This window comes from Drosophila bipectinata, chromosome 2R (assembly GCF_030179905.1).
Source record: "Drosophila bipectinata strain 14024-0381.07 chromosome 2R, DbipHiC1v2, whole genome shotgun sequence".
In the NCBI taxonomy this organism is placed as follows: Eukaryota; Metazoa; Arthropoda; class Insecta; order Diptera; family Drosophilidae; genus Drosophila; species Drosophila bipectinata.
Genome location: NC_091737.1, coordinates 25,231,709 through 25,250,611, shown reverse-complemented (window position 1 = coordinate 25,250,611; position 18,903 = coordinate 25,231,709). Strand labels below are relative to the sequence as shown.

General features: G+C 39.0%; 2 protein-coding genes across 4 annotated transcripts; one reads left to right on the top strand and one right to left on the bottom strand.

The window, feature by feature from the left end:
* Positions 1 to 47: 47 nt before the first annotated feature.
* Positions 48 to 4,334, top strand: LOC108133790 (fatty-acid amide hydrolase 2-A). 2 transcript variants are annotated; one of them, XM_017253859.3, is made up of 5 exons: positions 48 to 220; positions 2,183 to 2,460; positions 2,519 to 2,738; positions 2,802 to 3,376; positions 3,439 to 4,334. In XM_017253859.3, exons 2-5 carry the CDS (start codon positions 2,272 to 2,274, stop codon positions 4,048 to 4,050), a joined length of 1,596 nt encoding a protein of 531 aa, XP_017109348.1. In that variant the 5' UTR covers positions 48 to 220; positions 2,183 to 2,271; the 3' UTR covers positions 4,051 to 4,334. The 2 variants fall into 2 exon arrangements, with proteins under 2 accessions (XP_017109348.1, XP_017109347.1); XM_017253858.3 differs by having other exon boundaries at positions 2,165 to 2,460.
* Positions 4,335 to 4,423: 89 nt separating this feature from the next.
* Den1 (Deneddylase 1) lies at positions 4,424 to 6,110 on the bottom strand. 2 transcript variants are annotated; one of them, XM_017253844.3, is made up of 2 exons: positions 5,893 to 6,110; positions 4,424 to 5,434 (listed from the first exon to the last, which is right to left on the bottom strand). In XM_017253844.3, exon 2 carries the CDS (start codon positions 5,350 to 5,352, stop codon positions 4,705 to 4,707), a length of 648 nt encoding a protein of 215 aa, XP_017109333.2. In that variant the 5' UTR covers positions 5,353 to 5,434; positions 5,893 to 6,110; the 3' UTR covers positions 4,424 to 4,704. The 2 variants fall into 2 exon arrangements, with proteins under 2 accessions (XP_017109333.2, XP_017109332.2); XM_017253843.3 differs by lacking the exon at positions 5,893 to 6,110 and adding an exon at positions 5,524 to 5,719.
* Positions 6,111 to 18,903: the final 12,793 nt, after the last annotated feature.

The following is an 18,903-nucleotide window of genomic DNA, read 5'->3' as shown; positions in this document are numbered from 1 at the left end:
CGAAATGGTATCTGGTGGAATCTTGGTATTTGGTCGGCTGCGGTCACATTTAAATGAAACAAAAACCTATTTAACCTACCCGCAACACCACACAATTGTCCAAAATTTACTAGTTTCTATTTAAATCCACGGATAACTTTAAAAACGTTCGAAGTATTTTGAGAGATTATGGTTGTTTGTTATTGCTTATAAGTGCGCAAATAGTCTGAGTACTTATTGTGTAAGTTTATTGTTTGATCTTTTTGCTACAACTGTCCGGCTGATCTGAAACTTAACCGGTTTTTTGCAACCTGGAATAAAATGCAATTAAATTTAAAACAAACCTCGGGCAAACTGCAGTTTCATTTTCGCTTTGAAATAAACGAAAGCCGTACTCTATTGTTATCTTGTGATGTCAGTGAGTGTGTGCTGTGTTGTTCATCTTTTAATTTTGCGCACAGCCCAAAACAAACACAAATACAAAAACCTTTAGAAGGTGCAAAGTGACTGAATGAATTTTTAATCCAAACAAAGCATATGCTAAGGTAAAATGATGTCATTTAAGGAATGCCTCCTATCTTCCTCCCCCACACACGCATACTCGCACATTAACCAGTCGTGCCTTTTCGTCCTTTGTAAACCATCCACACATACAACATATGATTAGGTGGCAATCAATAGGCAAAACAAACACGCTCTGTCCCGCCCCCTCCGAAATTTGTAATTAAAATGAGCACGCTGTTAGGAGGGGCTTCTATAGTCCCCCTCTTCGGTCAAAAGCAACAGGTCGGATGAATTGAATGAATGTGTGCTACTGTGCCAAAAGATTGCCTAAGTGACAGGTATTTACGGCTTATCTTATCAGATTGCCCACTTTTACCCACGATTACATAGCGATTATCGTTTCGCATCATTGCACATTGAACTTTGAACGAAATATTTACCAAAAACTAATTTCATTGAGCATCTACTGGACTTTGTATGTGTTATAAAATACACATTAGTATCTACTATATTATAATATATTAAAATATTTTGCAATAAGAGTCTGGCTAATTGTCGTATTTCTCTCCACAAGTGAGAAAATGATTACAAAAATGCATTTATTTCACATCTAAATGTCTGGGAATTCAATTGGAATTGGAGGGAATTGGAAAAGAATTCCTATTCAAGCCTATAAACCAGTGATAAGCTAAGGCTTTCCCAATTCCGGCTAATCGGTGAGAGAAGCGGCTATTATGGTACAATTCCAGCAAAGTTATTTCCTGATTTATCGCAGCCGCTTCGCGTAAACAAACGACACGACCTCTGTATGAGTCACTATACCTTATCATTTTTCCATTTTTTTAGCGTTCCAAACAATTATAGTTTTATGACCCTGTATTGCGTTGAAGCTCGTGAACGTAATGTTATGTATTGCGGCTATTCACTCTCTGTGGTCTGATGAACTCTCTTTGTGCCATATTATCTTCACCAATTTAAGCAGTGAATTAGCTGTCTGAATAGGACTTACGATAAGATAAAACCAAATCAAGTCGCCGAGCGAACATATGGCTATAGAACATTAAACAGCCCCGATTTCCAGCACGATTGGATATTTAAAACTTTCCACTGTTGAGTCTCTCAACTCGAGCAGTAAAGTCGTCAGTGTAATGGAACGAACAAAGTTTACTTAAAGTTTCCTCAAACAGTGAAAAAAGAGACATAAACGTTTTTTTCCGTATACATAAGTATGTATCTGGATGCAAATTTCTTATAAGCTATTTAAATTTTAATACTCTTTCCCGATGGTATGTTTATTTTGGCTGTAAATACTGTCGTTAACTGTGAGAAACATTGCGAATTATATTCCCCTAATCCGGCCAGTGTTTTCTGTACATTACATTATCTGAGTTGTGTCTGAAGGCCCGGGTTTTCCTATTTTTGTGTTCGAGTGTTTTTGAGCGTATCCAATGAGTCAGACGCAGGTGTGGAGTCGGCCTATCTGGGACAATTAAGTGGCGGGACATTCAATTATATCTTGCTTCAGACCTAAATAATCGATTGTATATGAGCTCTTCCTCAAATACATGACTTTTAATGTTTCCTATGCGCCAATACTTGATGTAATAATTTGTGGCCATAAAATTCTTTTTTTTTTCATTATGACTCATATATTTTTGCATGCCAATTATTGAATTTTTAGACTCGTTAAATTTTCCAGACCAGGAGCATATGGGTGAGACAAGCAGTTCTAAATCAGATTCTCACTAGCTACAAACCTTCGGGCGCACATTCCTCACGTCCAGCGAAATGGCGGAGATCCAGAATGCTCCTCTGTCCCGAGTCATCGGTGGCTACATCTTTGCCATTTTGCAAGCTTGCATTCGATTCGTTTTCCGCCTTATCTATGGCCAGAAAGGAGAGAGCATGCCCCCCATCACAGATCCTATCCTGCTAGAATCAGCAACATCACTGGCCAAAAAGATCCGCAACCAGGAGGTGCGTTCACGAAACTATTTTGATTCATAAATACTAATTAATTTGCTTCAATTCCCAGTTAAGCAGTGTCCAAGTGCTGGAATCCTTCATTCGAAGGGTCAAGGAGGTTAATCCCCTACTAAACTGCGTCGTAGACGAACGGTATGGCCAAGCACTAAAGGAAGCAGCCGAGGCAGATGCACTTATTAAATCCGGCCATTACACCGTGGAGGAGCTGGCAAAACAAAAACCCTTCCTGGGGGTACCCATCACCACAAAGGATTGTATATCAGTTAAAGGTTCGTATTTAATTATCTTAGAACTTTAACTTATACAAACTAATAAACTTTTTGGGTATTCAGGCATGCTTCACACGGCTGGACTATACGAAAGACGCCATGTGCGTGCCACTAAAGATGCGGATGCCATGGCCCTGATGCGCAAGGCTGGTGCCATACCGTTTGCCCTCACAAATGTCTCCGAAGTTTGCATGTGGTGGGAGAGCAACAACACAGTACACGGACGCACAAGGAACGCCTACGATACAAATCGAATTGTCGGCGGTTCTAGCGGCGGCGAGGGATGTATCCAATCCGCAGCAGCATCCGCATTCGGTTTGGGATCTGACATTGGTGGTTCCATTCGCATGCCGGCCTTCTTCAATGGGATTTTTGGCCACAAACCCAGCAAACTAACAGTATCCAATGTAGGCCAGTTTCCAGCACCATTCAGTGCCGAACAGAACGCATTCCTAGGTCTGGGTCCCATGTCCCGTTTTGCAGAGGATCTGAGGCCCATGCTTAAAATTATGGCTGGCGAGAAGTCCGCCCTTCTAAATCTGGATAAGGAGGTGGACCTCACCAAACTAAAGTTCTTCTACCAAGAGTCGGATGGTGGTGGGCGCCTGATTTCTGCAGTTGACTCTGACCTTAGACAAGTAACTTTGCCTACAAAGTCTCTTTTTTTCAATCCTTAAGTACTTATATGTTTCCATTTCAGGCCATGAAACGAGTGGTGCAGCATTTGAACCAAAAGTTTGGCACTCAAAAGGTGGAGCGCATTCAGCTGCCACAATTCCGACAGTCGGCTGCCATCTGGTTCGCCAATATGCGGGACGATAGTGGCCACGGATTTGCCTATCAGCTGGGAAACTTGGAAAAAGATATCAACACGTACCTGGAGCTTATGAAATGGTTCTTCGGAGCCTCGAAGCACACTTTTATTGGCCTGACTACGGCCATAATGGACAGCGCCCAGTGCAAACACGGTTCTCCCAAGTATGATCATCTAGTGAGCAAGAGAAACGAATTGCGAGCGGAGATCCAGAAATTACTTGGTGACAATGGAGTGCTGATCTACCCCACGCATCCGACGGTGGCTCCGTATCACAACGAGCCCATAATGCGACCCATTAACTTTGCCTACACCGGTATTGTAAATGTACTGGGTTTCCCGGCCACCGCAGTGCCGCTTGGTCAACTGGGAAACGAGGGTCTTCCACTGGGTGTGCAGATCATCGCAAACTTTAATGAAGACCGCCTCTGCCTGGCTGTGGCCGAGGAGCTGGAGCGAGCTTTTGGTGGATGGGCAAAGCCCGATGTGCGGCTGTGAAGTCAGTCTGTTTGTAGCTAAGCTAGACGTTAAATAATGGTCATGTTTATTATGTTTACATCCACCCCATGATTCTACCCTAGAATAACCCACCCACCTAAATGATAAAGGTATTCCTTGCATGTACTGTAGTGCCTCAATGTAATATCACTTTTCGATGTGGATTTATCTATTTTGTATGTGCTTTTAACTGTAAATTTATGGACAGTCCTCGTGCCGTGGACCAGTTTCCGTTTTTTGCATTTACAATAAATAATTTCAACCTAAGATTTATTTCCAACAAACCACCTTTTTTTTTTGCAATCCGATTCGAATAAGCGGCTACTGGCGCCATTGGAAAAATAAGCCGACGAATCAAAATGCTGCATCTGAGTCTGGGTATATAAATATTTATTTAAAGACCAAACCCTAATGTCGAGGCAACTTCACCATGAGTCCCCCTGCGACTGCTGTTTTCTTCTCTTCATATTTCATTTAAGTGCTTCGCACTGATGCGATGGAAAAAAACAATTTTATTCGGCAACGAATGCGAAAAATACTAAAATTAGCAATATCATAGATATCTTATTCACATGATTCCTGTCTCTTTTGGGCTAAAGTTATACATTTATGGTGGTAATAGTTAGCTTAAAATTACTGCTTACAAACTGCAGTCTAACCCTTGCCGCCCAGAGAGAGGATCAGCTTGAGGAGCTCGGTACGTTTGGCCTTCACGGTGTCGATGTGAAGGGAGGGCAGTCCCTCAATCACCTCGTACCTGTTTAGAAAATCGGCTATGTGGTCCGTCATACATATCACATGGATGCCACAGTCGTATCCATTCGCCTGCTGCAGGCACCGCATTGGCCGGAACTTGGCCTGTCGCACACCCAGCAGCTCTTTTATTTTGTTCATCAGCTCCATTGAGTTTCCTGTGTTGTTGTTACCATAGGAATCAAAGTGATAGAAGGTTTTCTCTGGCCGCGAGAATACCAAAAGTGACCAGTGGGTGCCACCGGCTTCAGTGCTTTCGTTGTCGTTTAGGGCAAAGAAGATAAAGGGCTTGTTAGTCGCGTTGCTCTGGCCCAGAAGCTGTTCCAGTTCCTGTTCGTCCATATATTTCATGCACTGCGTAACCTCTGGCGCGATAAAATGCAGGTCACTATTGGTCTTGTACTTTACGTGGGAAAGGTACTCGTAATAGAAGCTCAGGATCTGGTCGTTCAGCCAGTGCGGTCCGTGAAGCAGTTGCACATCAGACATTCGAAGACAAGAATCGTGGAAGCTCAGAGAGATGGGATCCGCCTTCGAGTTGCTGCTCATTTTAGAGTGATGGTTATTGTTGAGACGCGATCGCCGCTGAGCCGCTGTAGGGTTCAAATTTTGGTTCTGGCGTGTATGTTGCCTGCAATTCGGAAAAATACGGTTTTAAAATTATGTGTATTGTTGGAGCTTGTGTGTAATTTATCAAATGCAAACTATTTATTCTGTCACCTCAGAACTTTTCTATCTTGGGGCAGCATTTTTCCGAGATTTTCAGCAGAAAACTCCCCTTTTACACAGAACCAAACAATTTCGAAGTCAACGCACGAATGACGTTTTCGCTTTCCTTTTGCTTTCGCTTTCGCTTGTTCGCCGGTTGCCAGCGTTGCTATCTTGCCCCATTTTCAATGCAACATTTAAATTAATTTGAATAAATTTAAGACAAGTTTCTCGGTGAAATTTCAAAACAGTTTTTGTATAATTCTGCAGACAATTCATTTGTTTTTGTGGGACCGAACGTGCAAAGCAAAACAAAACGAAAGATTGCGGTCGTTTGGTCGCCACGGGGTGGTTGGGGTGGAGGGACCGCGTTATACTCACCACGTAATAAGGCAGCTCTTCTAGATGGAGCCCTTTTAAATTGCCCTTTTTTGGACACTTCTCGCGTTTTATCATTTAATTGGCTTTTAAACGGCGAAAAACTTGAATTTTGTAACTGATTTTTAAATTGATAATTTAATTTTTAACGATTTTCCCTCTCAAAGAGTAATCGTCCGAGGTGGTTTTTCTAATAAGTGTTGATAAACAGCACAAACTGTGGTGAAAAGCACGAAATAACATTTTAAATTGAATGCAGTGTTAAAAAATAACCAAAAAAACAGTGCTGTAAAACAAAAAAATCAAATTTTTTTGTATTTTCTCGGTATTAAAATGGCAACACCGTCCCAAAGCAAGTAACATAAATCATTTTATTTCTCTTTATTTTGTTTTATAAACATGGTAAAATCTTGAGACAAAATATTTTTTCGATTTTTTGTCCATTCTTATTAATGGATCCCCTTGAAAATGGGGTTGTTCCCCTATAGGGTCCACGGTGATAGCTATATCTTCCCCAATTCTTATCCGATTCTCAAGCGGAGTACCTTAAACGATTTCTAGATCGATTCTCCACCATTCTGCATCAAAATCCTGAGACAAAATATTTTTTCGATTTTTTGTCCATTCTTATTAATGGATCCCCTTGAAAATGGGGTTGTTCCCCTATAGGGTCCACGGTGATAGCTATATCTTCCCCAATTCTTATCCGATTCTCAAGCGGAGTACCTTAAACGATTTCTAGATCGATTCTCCACCATTCTGCATCAAAATCCTGAGACAAAATATTTTTTCGATTTTTTGTCCATTTTTCTTGATGGATCCCCTTGAAAATGTGTTTTTCCCCTATAGGGTCCACGGTGATAGCTATATCTTCCCCAATTCTTATCCGATTCTCAAGCGGAGTACCTTAAACGATTTATAGATCGATTCTCCACCATTCTGCATCAAAATCCTGAGACAAAATATTTTTTCGATTTTTTGTCCATTTTTCTTGATGGATCCCCTTGAAAATGTGTTTTTCCCCTATAGGGTCCACGGTGATAGCTATATCTTCCCCAATTCTTATCCGATTCTCAAGCGGAGTACCTTAAACGATTTCTAAATCGATTCTCCACCATTCTGCATCAAAATCCTCAGACAAAATATTTTTTCGATTTTTTGTCCATTTTTCTCGATGGATCCCCTTGAAAATGGGGTTGTTCCCCTATAGGGTCCACGGTGATAGCTATATCTTCCCCAATTCTTATCCGATTATCAAGCGGAGTACCTTAAACGATTTCTAGATCGATTCGCCACCATTCTGCATCAAAATCCTGAGACAAAATATTTTTTTGATTTTTTGTCCATTTTTCTTGATGATCCCCTTGAAAATGTGTTTTTCCCTATAGGGTCCACGGTGATAGCTATATCTTCCCCAATTCTTATCCGATTCTCAAGCGGAGTACCTTAAACGATTTATAGATCGATTTTTCACGATTCTGCATCAAAATCCTGAGACAAAATATTTTTTCAATTTTTTGTCCATTTTTCTTAATGGAACCCCTTGAAAATGGGGTTTTTCCCCTATAGGGTCCACGGTGATAGCTATATCTTCCCCAATTCTTATCCGATTATCAAGCGGAGTACCTTAAACGATTTCTAGATCGATTCTCCACCATTCTGCATCAAAATCCTGAGACAAAATATTTTTTCCATTTTTTGTCCATTTTTCTTGATGGATCCCCTTGAAAATGTGTTTTTCCCCATAAGGGTCCACGGTGATAGCTATATCTTCCCCAATTCTTATCCGATTCTCAAGCGGAGTACCTTAAACGATTTCTAAATCGATTCGCCACCATTCTGCATCAAAATCCTGAGACAAAATATTTTTTCGATTTTTTGTCCATTTTTCTTGATGGATCCCCTTGAAAATGTGTTTTTCCCCTATAGGGTCCACGGTGATAGCTATATCTTCCCCAATTCTTATCCGATTCTCAAGCGGAGTACCTTAAACGATTTCTAAATCGATTCTCCACCATTCTGCATCAAAATCCTCAGACAAAATATTTTTTCGATTTTTTGTCCATTTTTCTTGATGGATCCCCTTGAAAATGTGTTTTTCCCCTATAGGGTCCACGGTGATAGCTATATCTTCCCCAATTCTTATCCGATTCTCAAGCGGAGTACCTTAAACGATTTATAGATCGATTTTTCACGATTCTGCATCAAAATCCTGAGACAAAATATTTTTTCAATTTTTTGTCCATTTTTCTTAATGGAACCCCTTGAAAATGGGGTTTTTCCCCTATAGGGTCCACGGTGATAGCTATATCTTCCCCAATTCTTATCCGATTATCAAGCGGAGTACCTTAAACGATTTCTAGATCGATTCTCCACCATTCTGCATCAAAATCCTGAGACAAAATATTTTTTCAATTTTTTGTCCATTTTTCTTGATGGATCCCCTTGAAAATGTGTTTTTCCCCATAAGGGTCCACGGTGATAGCTATATCTTCCCCAATTCTTATCCGATTCTCAAGCGGAGTACCTTAAACGATTTATAGATCGATTCTCCACCATTCTGCATCAAAATCCTGAGACAAAATATTTTTTCGATTTTTTGTCCATTTTTCTTGATGGATCCCCTTGAAAATGTGTTTTTCCCCTATAGGGTCCACGGTGATAGCTATATCTTCCCCAATTCTTATCCGATTATCAAGCGGAGTACCTTAAACGATTTCTAGATCGATTCGCCACCATTCTGCATCAAAATCCTGAGACAAAATATTTTTTCGATTTTTTGTCCATTTTTCTTGATGATCCCCTTGAAAATGTGTTTTTCCCTATAGGGTCCACGGTGATAGCTATATCTTCCCCAATTCTTATCCGATTCTCAAGCGGAGTACCTTAAACGATTTATAGATCGATTCTTCACGATTCTGCATCAAAATCCTGAGACAAAATATTTTTTCAATTTTTTGTCCATTTTTCTTAATGGAACCCCTTGAAAATGGGGTTTTTCCCCTATAGGGTCCACGGTGATAGCTATATCTTCCCCAATTCTTATCCGATTATCAAGCGGAGTACCTTAAACGATTTCTAGATCGATTCTCCACCATTCTGCATCAAAATCCTGAGACAAAATATTTTTTCAATTTTTTGTCCATTTTTCTTGATGGATCCCCTTGAAAATGTGTTTTTCCCCATAAGGGTCCACGGTGATAGCTATATCTTCCCCAATTCTTATCCGATTCTTAAGCGGAGTACCTTAAACGATTTATAGATCGATTCTTCACGATTCTGCATCAAAATCCTGAGACAAAATATTTTTTCGATTTTTTGTCCATTTTTCTTAATGGATTCCCTTGAAACCATTTTCCCCTATAGGGTCCACGGTGATGGCTATATCTTCCTCAATTCTTATCCTATTCTCAAGCGGAGTACCTTAAACGATTTCTAGATCGATTCGCCACCATTCTGCATCAAAATCCTGAGACAAAATATTTTTTCGATTTTTTGTCCATTTTTCTTGATGGGTCCCCTTGAAAATGTGTTTTTCCCCTATAGGGTCCACGGTGATAGCTATATCTTCCCCAATTCGTATCCGATTCTCAAGCGGAGTACCTTAAACGATTTCTAGATCGATTCTCCACCATTCTGCATCAAAATCCGGAGACAAAATATTTTTTCGATTTTTTGTCCATTTTTATTAATGGATCCCCTTGAAAATGGGGTTGTTCCCCTATAGGGTCCACGGTGATAGCTATATCTTCCCCAATTCTTATCCGATTATCAAGCGGAGTACCTTAAACGATTTCTAGATCGATTCTCCACCATTCTGCATCAAAATCCTGAGACAAAATATTTTTTCGATTTTTTGTCCATTTTTCTTGATGGATCCCCTTGAAAATGTGTTTTTCCCCTATAGGGTCCACGGTGATAGCTATATCTTCCCCAATTCTTATCCGATTCTCAAGCGGAGTACCTTAAACGATTTCTAAATCGATTCTCCACCATTCTGCATCAAAATCCTCAGACAAAATATTTTTTCGATTTTTTGTCCATTTTTCTTGATGGATCCCCTTGAAAATGTGTTTTTCCCCTATAGGGTCCACGGTGATAGCTATATCTTCCCCAATTCTTATCCGATTCTCAAGCGGAGTACCTTAAACGATTTATAGATCGATTTTTCACGATTCTGCATCAAAATCCTGAGATAAAATATTTTTTCGATTTTTTGTCCATTTTTATTAATGGATCCCCTTGAAAATGGGGTTGTTCCCCTATAGGGTCCACGGTGATAGCTATATCTTCCCCAATTCTTATCCGATTATCAAGCGGAGTACCTTAAACGATTTCTAGATCGATTCGCCACCATTCTGCATCAAAATCCTGAGACAAAATATTTTTTCGATTTTTTGTCCATTTTTCTTGATGATCCCCTTGAAAATGTGTTTTTCCCTATAGGGTCCACGGTGATAGCTATATCTTCCCCAATTCTTATCCGATTCTCAAGCGGAGTACCTTAAACGATTTCTAGATCGATTCGCCACCATTCTGCATCAAAATCCTGAGACAAAATATTTTTTCGATTTTTTGTCCATTTTTCTTGATGGATCCCCTTGAAAATGTGTTTTTTCCCTATAGGGTCCACGGTGATAGCTATATCTTCCCCAATTCTTATCCGATTCTCAAGCGGAGTACCTTAAACGATTTATAGATCGATTTTTCACGATTCTGCATCAAAATCCTGAGATAAAATATTTTTTCGATTTTTTGTCCATTTTTATTAATGGATCCCCTTGAAAATGGGGTTGTTCCCCTATAGGGTCCACGGTGATAGCTATATCTTCCCCAATTCTTATCCGATTATCAAGCGGAGTACCTTAAACGATTTCTAGATCGATTCGCCACCATTCTGCATCAAAATCCTGAGACAAAATATTTTTTCGATTTTTTGTCCATTTTTCTTGATGGATTCCCTTGAAAATGGGTTTTTTCCCTATAGGGTCCACGGTGATGGCTATATCTTCCTCAATTCTTTTCCTATTCACAAGCGGAGTACCTTAAACGATTTATAGATCGATTCTCCACCATTCTGCATCAAAATCCTAAGACAAAATATTTTTTCGATTTTTTGTCCATTTTTATTAATGGATCCCCTTGAAAATGGGGTTTTTCCCCTATAGGGTCCACGGTGATAGCTATATCTTCCCCAATTCTTATCCGATTCTCAAGCGGAGTACCTTAAACGATTTCTAGATCGATTCTCCACCATTCTGCATCAAAATCCTGAGACAAAATATTTTTTCGATTTTTTGTCCATTTTTCTTGATGTGAAAATGTGTTTTTCCCCTATAGGGTCCACGGTGATAGCTATATCTTCCCCAATTCTTATCCGATTATCAAGCGGAGTACCTTAAACGATTTCTAGATCGATTCGCCACCATTCTGCATCAAAATCCTGAGACAAAATATTTTTTCGATTTTTTGTCCATTTTTCTTGATGATCCCCTTGAAAATGTGTTTTTCCCTATAGGGTCCACGGTGATAGCTATATCTTCCCCAATTCTTATCCGATTCTCAAGCGGAGTACCTTAAACGATTTCTAGATCGATTCTCCACCATTCTGCATCAAAATCCTGAGACAAAATATTTTTTCGATTTTTTGTCCATTTTTCTTGATGTGAAAATGTGTTTTTCCCCTATAGGGTCCACGGTGATAGCTATATCTTCCCCAATTCTTATCCGATTATCAAGCGGAGTACCTTAAACGATTTCTAGATCGATTCGCCACCATTCTGCATCAAAATCCTGAGACAAAATATTTTTTCGATTTTTTGTCCATTTTTCTTGATGATCCCCTTGAAAATGTGTTTTTCCCTATAGGGTCCACGGTGATAGCTATATCTTCCCCAATTCTTATCCGATTCTCAAGCGGAGTACCTTAAACGATTTATAGATCGATTCTTCACGATTTTGCATCAAAATCCTGAGACAAAATATTTTTTCAATTTTTTGTCCATTTTTCTTAATGGAACCCCTTGAAAATGGGGTTTTTCCCCTATAGGGTCCACGGTGATAGCTATATCTTCCCCAATTCTTATCCGATTATCAAGCGGAGTACCTTAAACGATTTCTAGATCGATTCTCCACCATTCTGCATCAAAATCCTGAGACAAAATATTTTTTCAATTTTTTGTCCATTTTTCTTGATGGATCCCCTTGAAAATGTGTTTTTCCCCATAAGGGTCCACGGTGATAACTATATCTTCCCCAATTCTTATCCGATTCTTAAGCGGAGTACCTTAAACGATTTATAGATCGATTCTTCACGATTCTGCATCAAAATCCTGAGACAAAATATTTTTTCGATTTTTTGTCCATTTTTCTTAATGGATTCCCTTGAAACCATTTTCCCCTATAGGGTCCACGGTGATGGCTATATCTTCCTCAATTCTTATCCTATTCTCAAGCGGAGTACCTTAAACGATTTCTAGATCGATTCGCCACCATTCTGCATCAAAATCCTGAGACAAAATATTTTTTCGATTTTTTGTCCATTTTTCTTGATGGGTCCCCTTGAAAATGTGTTTTTTCCTATAGGGTCCACGGTGATAGCTATATCTTCCCCAATTCTTATCCGATTCTCAAGCGGAGTACCTTAAACGATTTCTAGATCGATTCTCCACCATTCTGCATCAAAATCCTGAGACAAAATATTTTTTCGATTTATTGTCCATTTTTCTTGATGGATCCCCTTGAAAATGTGTTTTTCCCCTATAGGGTCCACGGTGATAGCTATATCTTCCCCAATTCTTATCCGATTCTCAAGCGGAGTACCTTAAACGATTTCTAAATCGATTTTTCACGATTCTGCATCAAAATCCTGAGACAAAATATTTTTTCGATTTTTTGTCCATTTTTCTTGATGGATCCCCTTGAAAATGTGTTTTTCCCCTATAGGGTCCACGGTGATAGCTATATCTTCCCCAATTCTTATTCGATTCTCAAGCGGAGTACCTTAAACGATTTCTAAATCGATTCTCCACCATTCTGCATCAAAATCCTGAGACAAAATATTTTTTCGATTTTTTGTCCATTTTTCTTGATGGATCCCCTTGAAAATGTGTTTTTCCCCTATAGGGTCCACGGTGATAGCTATATCTTCCCCAATTCTTATTCGATTCTCAAGCGGAGTACCTTAAACGATTTCTAAATCGATTCTCCACCATTCTGCATCAAAATCCTGAGACAAAATATTTTTTCGATTTTTTGTCCATTTTTCTTGATGGATCCCCTTGAAAATGTGTTTTTCCCCTATAGGGTCCACGGTGATAGCTATATCTTCCCCAATTCTTATCCGATTCTCAAGCGGAGTACCTTAAACGATTTCTAAATCGATTTTTCACGATTCTGCATCAAAATCCTGAGACAAAATATTTTTTCGATTTTTTGTCCATTTTTCTTGATGGATCCCCTTGAAAATGTGTTTTTCCCCTATAGGGTCCACGGTGATAGCTATATCTTCCCCAATTCTTATCCGATTCTCAAGCGGAGTACCTTAAACGATTTCTAGATCGATTCGCCACCATTCTGCATCAAAATCCTGAGACAAAATATTTTTTCGATTTTTTGTCCATTTTTCTTGATGGATCCTCTTGAAAATGTGTTTTTCCCCTATAGGGTCCACGGTGATAGCTATATCTTCCCCAATTCTTATCCGATTATCAAGCGGAGTACCTTAAACGATTTCTAGATCGATTCTCCACCATTCTGCATCAAAATCCTGAGACAAAATATTTTTTCAATTTTTTGTCCATTTTTCTTGATGGATCCCCTTGAAAATGTGTTTTTCCCCATAAGGGTCCACGGTGATAACTATATCTTCCCCAATTCTTATCCGATTCTTAAGCGGAGTACCTTAAACGATTTATAGATCGATTCTTCACGATTCTGCATCAAAATCCTGAGACAAAATATTTTTTCGATTTTTTGTCCATTTTTATACCCTTGCAGAGGGTATTATAATTTTGTCCAAAAGTGTGCAACGCAGTGAAGGAGACATCTCCGACCCTATAAAGTATATATATTCTTGATCAGGATCACCTCCTGAGTTGATATGAGCATGTCCGTCTGTCCGTCTGTCCGTCTGTCCGTCTGTCTGTCTGTCTGTTTCTACGCGAACTAGTCTCTCAGTTTTAAAGCTATCGACTTGAAACTTTGCACACACCCTTCTTTCCTTTGCACGCAGTATATAAGTCGGAACGGCCCGGATTGGCCGACTATATCCTATAGCTGCCATATAACTGATTGATCGGAAATGGTATAACTTCGGTGTTTTTAGAGTTAGAGAGTTCAAATTTGATATGAGAGCTATTTTTGGCAAAATAATATGACATGCCAAATTTCATAAGGATCGGCCGACTATATCCTATAGCTGCCATATAACTGAACGATCGGAAATGACCCAACTTTCGTGTTTTTGATGATAGAAAGCTGGCACTTGGTACACATTCTATTTTTGGTCAGTTAATCCGACCTACAAAGTTTCATTAGGATCGGTTGACTATATCTTATAGCTGACATATAACTGAACGATCGGAAATGGTATTTGGTAGAAATATTAAATTTCGTATTTTTGAAGATAGAAGCTTGGGACTTTTTTTTAAATTTTTTATTGTAATTAATTGGTTTTATTATGATGTAATCATAAGGATCGGCCAACTATATCCGATGTTTGCGCTATATATTCGGTTTTAGCTGCAAGGGTATATCAACTTCGGCTCCGCCCGAAGTTAGCTTTGCTTTCTTGTTCTTAATGGATTCCCTTGAAACCATTTTCCCCTATAGGGTCCACGGTGATGGCTATATCTTCCTCAATTCTTATCCGATTCTCAAGCGGAGTACCTTAAACGATTTCTAGATCGATTCTCCACCATTCTGCATCAAAATCCTGAGACAAAATATTTTTTCCATTTTTTGTCCATTTTTCTTGATGGATGCCCTTGAAAATGTGTTTTTCCCCTATAGGGTCCACGGTGATAGCTATATCTTCCCCAATTCTTATCCGATTCTCAAGCGGAGTACCTTAAACGATTTCTAGATCGATTCTCCACCATTCTGCATCAAAATCCTGAGACAAAATATTTTTTCGATTTTTTGTCCATTTTTCTTAATGGATCCCCTTGAAAATGTGTTTTTCCCCTATAGGGTCCACGGTGATAGCTATATCTTCCCCAATTCTTATCCGATTCTCAAGCGGAGTACCTTAAACGATTTCTAAATCGATTCTCCACCATTCTGCATCAAAATCCTGAGACAAAATATTTTTTCGATTTTTTGTCCATTTTTCTTGATGGATCCCCTTGAAAATGTGTTTTTCCCCTATAGGGTCCACGGTGATAGCTATATCTTCCCAAATTCTTATCCGATTCTCAAGCGGAGTACCTTAAACGATTTCTAGATCGATTCGCCACCATTCTGCATCAAAATCCTAAGACAAAATATTTTTTCAAAATCCCATTTTTGTCCATTTTTCTTGATGGATCCCCTTGAAAATGTGTTTTTCCCCTATAGGGTCCACGGTGATAGCTATATCTTCCCCAATTCTTATCCTATTCTCAAGCGGAGTACCTTAAACGATTCTTTCTAGATCGATTTTCCACCATTCTGCATCAAAATCCTGAGACAAATATTTTTTTGATTTTTTGTCCATTTTTCTTGATGGATCCCCTTGAAAATGTGTTTTTCCCCTATAGGGTCCACGGTGATAGCTATATCTTCCCCAATTCTTATCCGATTCTCAAGCGGAGTACCTTAAACGATTTCTAGATCGATTCTCCCCCATTCTGCATCAAAATCCTGAGACAAAATATTTTTTCGATTTTTTGTCCAGTTTTCTTGATGGATCCCCTTGAAAATGTGTTTTTCCCCTATAGGGTCCACGGTGATAGCTATATCTTCCCCAATTCTCTTCCGATTCTCAAGCGGAGTACCTTAAACGATTTCTAAATCGATTCTCCACCATTCTGCATCAAAATCCTGAGACAAAATATTTTTTCGATTTTTTGTCCATTTTTCTTGATGGATCCCCTTGAAAATGTGTTTTTCCCCTATAGGGTCCACGGTGATAGCTATATCTTCCCCAATTCTTATCCGATTCTCAAGCGGAGTACCTTAAACGATTTCTAAATCGATTTTTCACGATTCTGCATCAAAATCCTGAGACAAAATATTTTTTCGATTTTTTGTCCATTTTTCTTGATGGATCCCCTTGAAAATGTGTTTTTCCCCTATAGGGTCCACGGTGATAGCTATATCTTCCCCAATTCTTATCCGATTCTCAAGCGGAGTACCTTAAACGATTTCTAGATCGATTCGCCACCATTCTGCATCAAAATCCTGAGACAAAATATTTTTTCGATTTTTTGTCCATTTTTCTTGATGGATCCTCTTGAAAATGTGTTTTTCCCCTATAGGGTCCACGGTGATAGCTATATCTTCCCCAATTCTTATCCGATTATCAAGCGGAGTACCTTAAACGATTTCTAGATCGATTCTCCACCATTCTGCATCAAAATCCTGAGACAAAATATTTTTTCAATTTTTTGTCCATTTTTCTTGATGGATCCCCTTGAAAATGTGTTTTTCCCCATAAGGGTCCACGGTGATAACTATATCTTCCCCAATTCTTATCCGATTCTTAAGCGGAGTACCTTAAACGATTTATAGATCGATTCTTCACGATTCTGCATCAAAATCCTGAGACAAAATATTTTTTCGATTTTTTGTCCATTTTTATACCCTTGCAGAGGGTATTATAATTTTGTCCAAAAGTGTGCAACGCAGTGAAGGAGACATCTCCGACCCTATAAAGTATATATATTCTTGATCAGGATCACCTCCTGAGTTGATATGAGCATGTCCGTCTGTCCGTCTGTCCGTCTGTCCGTCTGTCTGTCTGTCTGTTTCTACGCGAACTAGTCTCTCAGTTTTAAAGCTATCGACTTGAAACTTTGCACACACCCTTCTTTCCTTTGCACGCAGTATATAAGTCGGAACGGCCCGGATCGGCCGACTATATCCTATAGCTGCCATATAACTGATTGATCGGAAATGGTATAACTTCGGTGTTTTTAGAGTTAGAGAGTTCAAATTTGATATGAGAGCTATTTTTGGCAAAATAATATGACATGCCAAATTTCATAAGGATCGGCCGACTATATCCTATAGCTGCCATATAACTGAACGATCGGAAATGACCCAACTTTCGTGTTTTTGATGATAGAAAGCTGGCACTTGGTACACATTCTATTTTTGGTCAGTTAATCCGACCTACAAAGTTTCATTAGGATCGGTTGACTATATCTTATAGCTGACATATAACTGAACGATCGGAAATGGTATTTGGTAGAAATATTAAATTTCGTATTTTTGAAGATAGAAGCTTGGGACTTTTTTTTAAATTTTTTATTGTAATTAATTGGTTTTATTATGATGTAATCATAAGGATCGGCCAACTATATCCGATGTTTGCGCTATATATTCGGTTTTAGCTGCAAGGGTATATCAACTTCGGCTCCGCCCGAAGTTAGCTTTGCTTTCTTGTTCTTAATGGATTCCCTTGAAACCATTTTCCCCTATAGGGTCCACGGTGATGGCTATATCTTCCTCAATTCTTATCCGATTCTCAAGCGGAGTACCTTAAACGATTTCTAGATCGATTCTCCACCATTCTGCATCAAAATCCTGAGACAAAATATTTTTTCCATTTTTTGTCCATTTTTCTTGATGGATGCCCTTGAAAATGTGTTTTTCCCCTATAGGGTCCACGGTGATAGCTATATCTTCCCCAATTCTTATCCGATTCTCAAGCGGAGTACCTTAAACGATTTCTAGATCGATTCTCCACCATTCTGCATCAAAATCCTGAGACAAAATATTTTTTCGATTTTTTGTCCATTTTTCTTAATGGATCCCCTTGAAAATGTGTTTTTCCCCTATAGGGTCCACGGTGATAGCTATATCTTCCCCAATTCTTATCCGATTATCAAGCGGAGTACCTTAAACGATTTCTAGATCGATTCTCCACCATTCTGCATCAAAATCCTGAGACAAAATATTTTTTCCATTTTTTGTCCATTTTTCTTGATGGATCCCCTTGAAAATGTGTTTTTCCCCTATAGGGTCCACGGTGATAGCTATATCTTCCCCAATTCTCTTCCGATTCTCAAGCGGAGTACCTTAAACGATTTCTAGATCGATTCTCCACCATTCTGCATCAAAATCCTGAGACAAAATATTTTTTCGATTTTTTGTCCATTTTTCTTAATGGATCCCCTTGAAAATGTGTTTTTCCCCTATAGGGTCCACGGTGATAGCTATATCTTCCCCAATTCTTATCCGATTATCAAGCGGAGTACCTTAAACGATTTCTAGATCGATTCTCCACCATTCTGCATCAAAATCCTGAGACAAAATATTTTTTCGATTTTTTGTCCATTTTTCTTGATGGATCCCCTTGAAAATGTGTTTTTCCCCTATAGGGTCCACGGTGATAGCTATATCTTCCCCAATTCTTATCCGATTATCAAGCGGAGTACCTTAAACGATTTATAGATCGGTTCTTCACGATTCTGCATCAAAATCTTAAGCGGAGTACCTTAAACGATTTCTAGATCGAATCGCCACCATTCTGCATCAAAATCCTGAGACAAAATATTTTTTCGATTTTTTGTCCATTTTTCTTGATGGATCCCCTTGAAAATGTGTTTTTCCCCTATAGGGTCCACGGTGATAGCTATATCTTCCCCAATTCTTATCCTATTCTCCAGCGGAGTACCTTAAACGATTTCTAGATCGATTCTCCACCATTCTGCATCAAAATCCTGAGACAAATATTTTTTTGATTTTTTGTCCATTTTTCTTGATGGATCCCCTTGAAAATGTGTTTTTCCCCTATAGGGTCCACGGTGATAGCTATATCTTCCCCAATTCTTATCCGATTCTCAAGCGGAGTACCTTAAACGATTT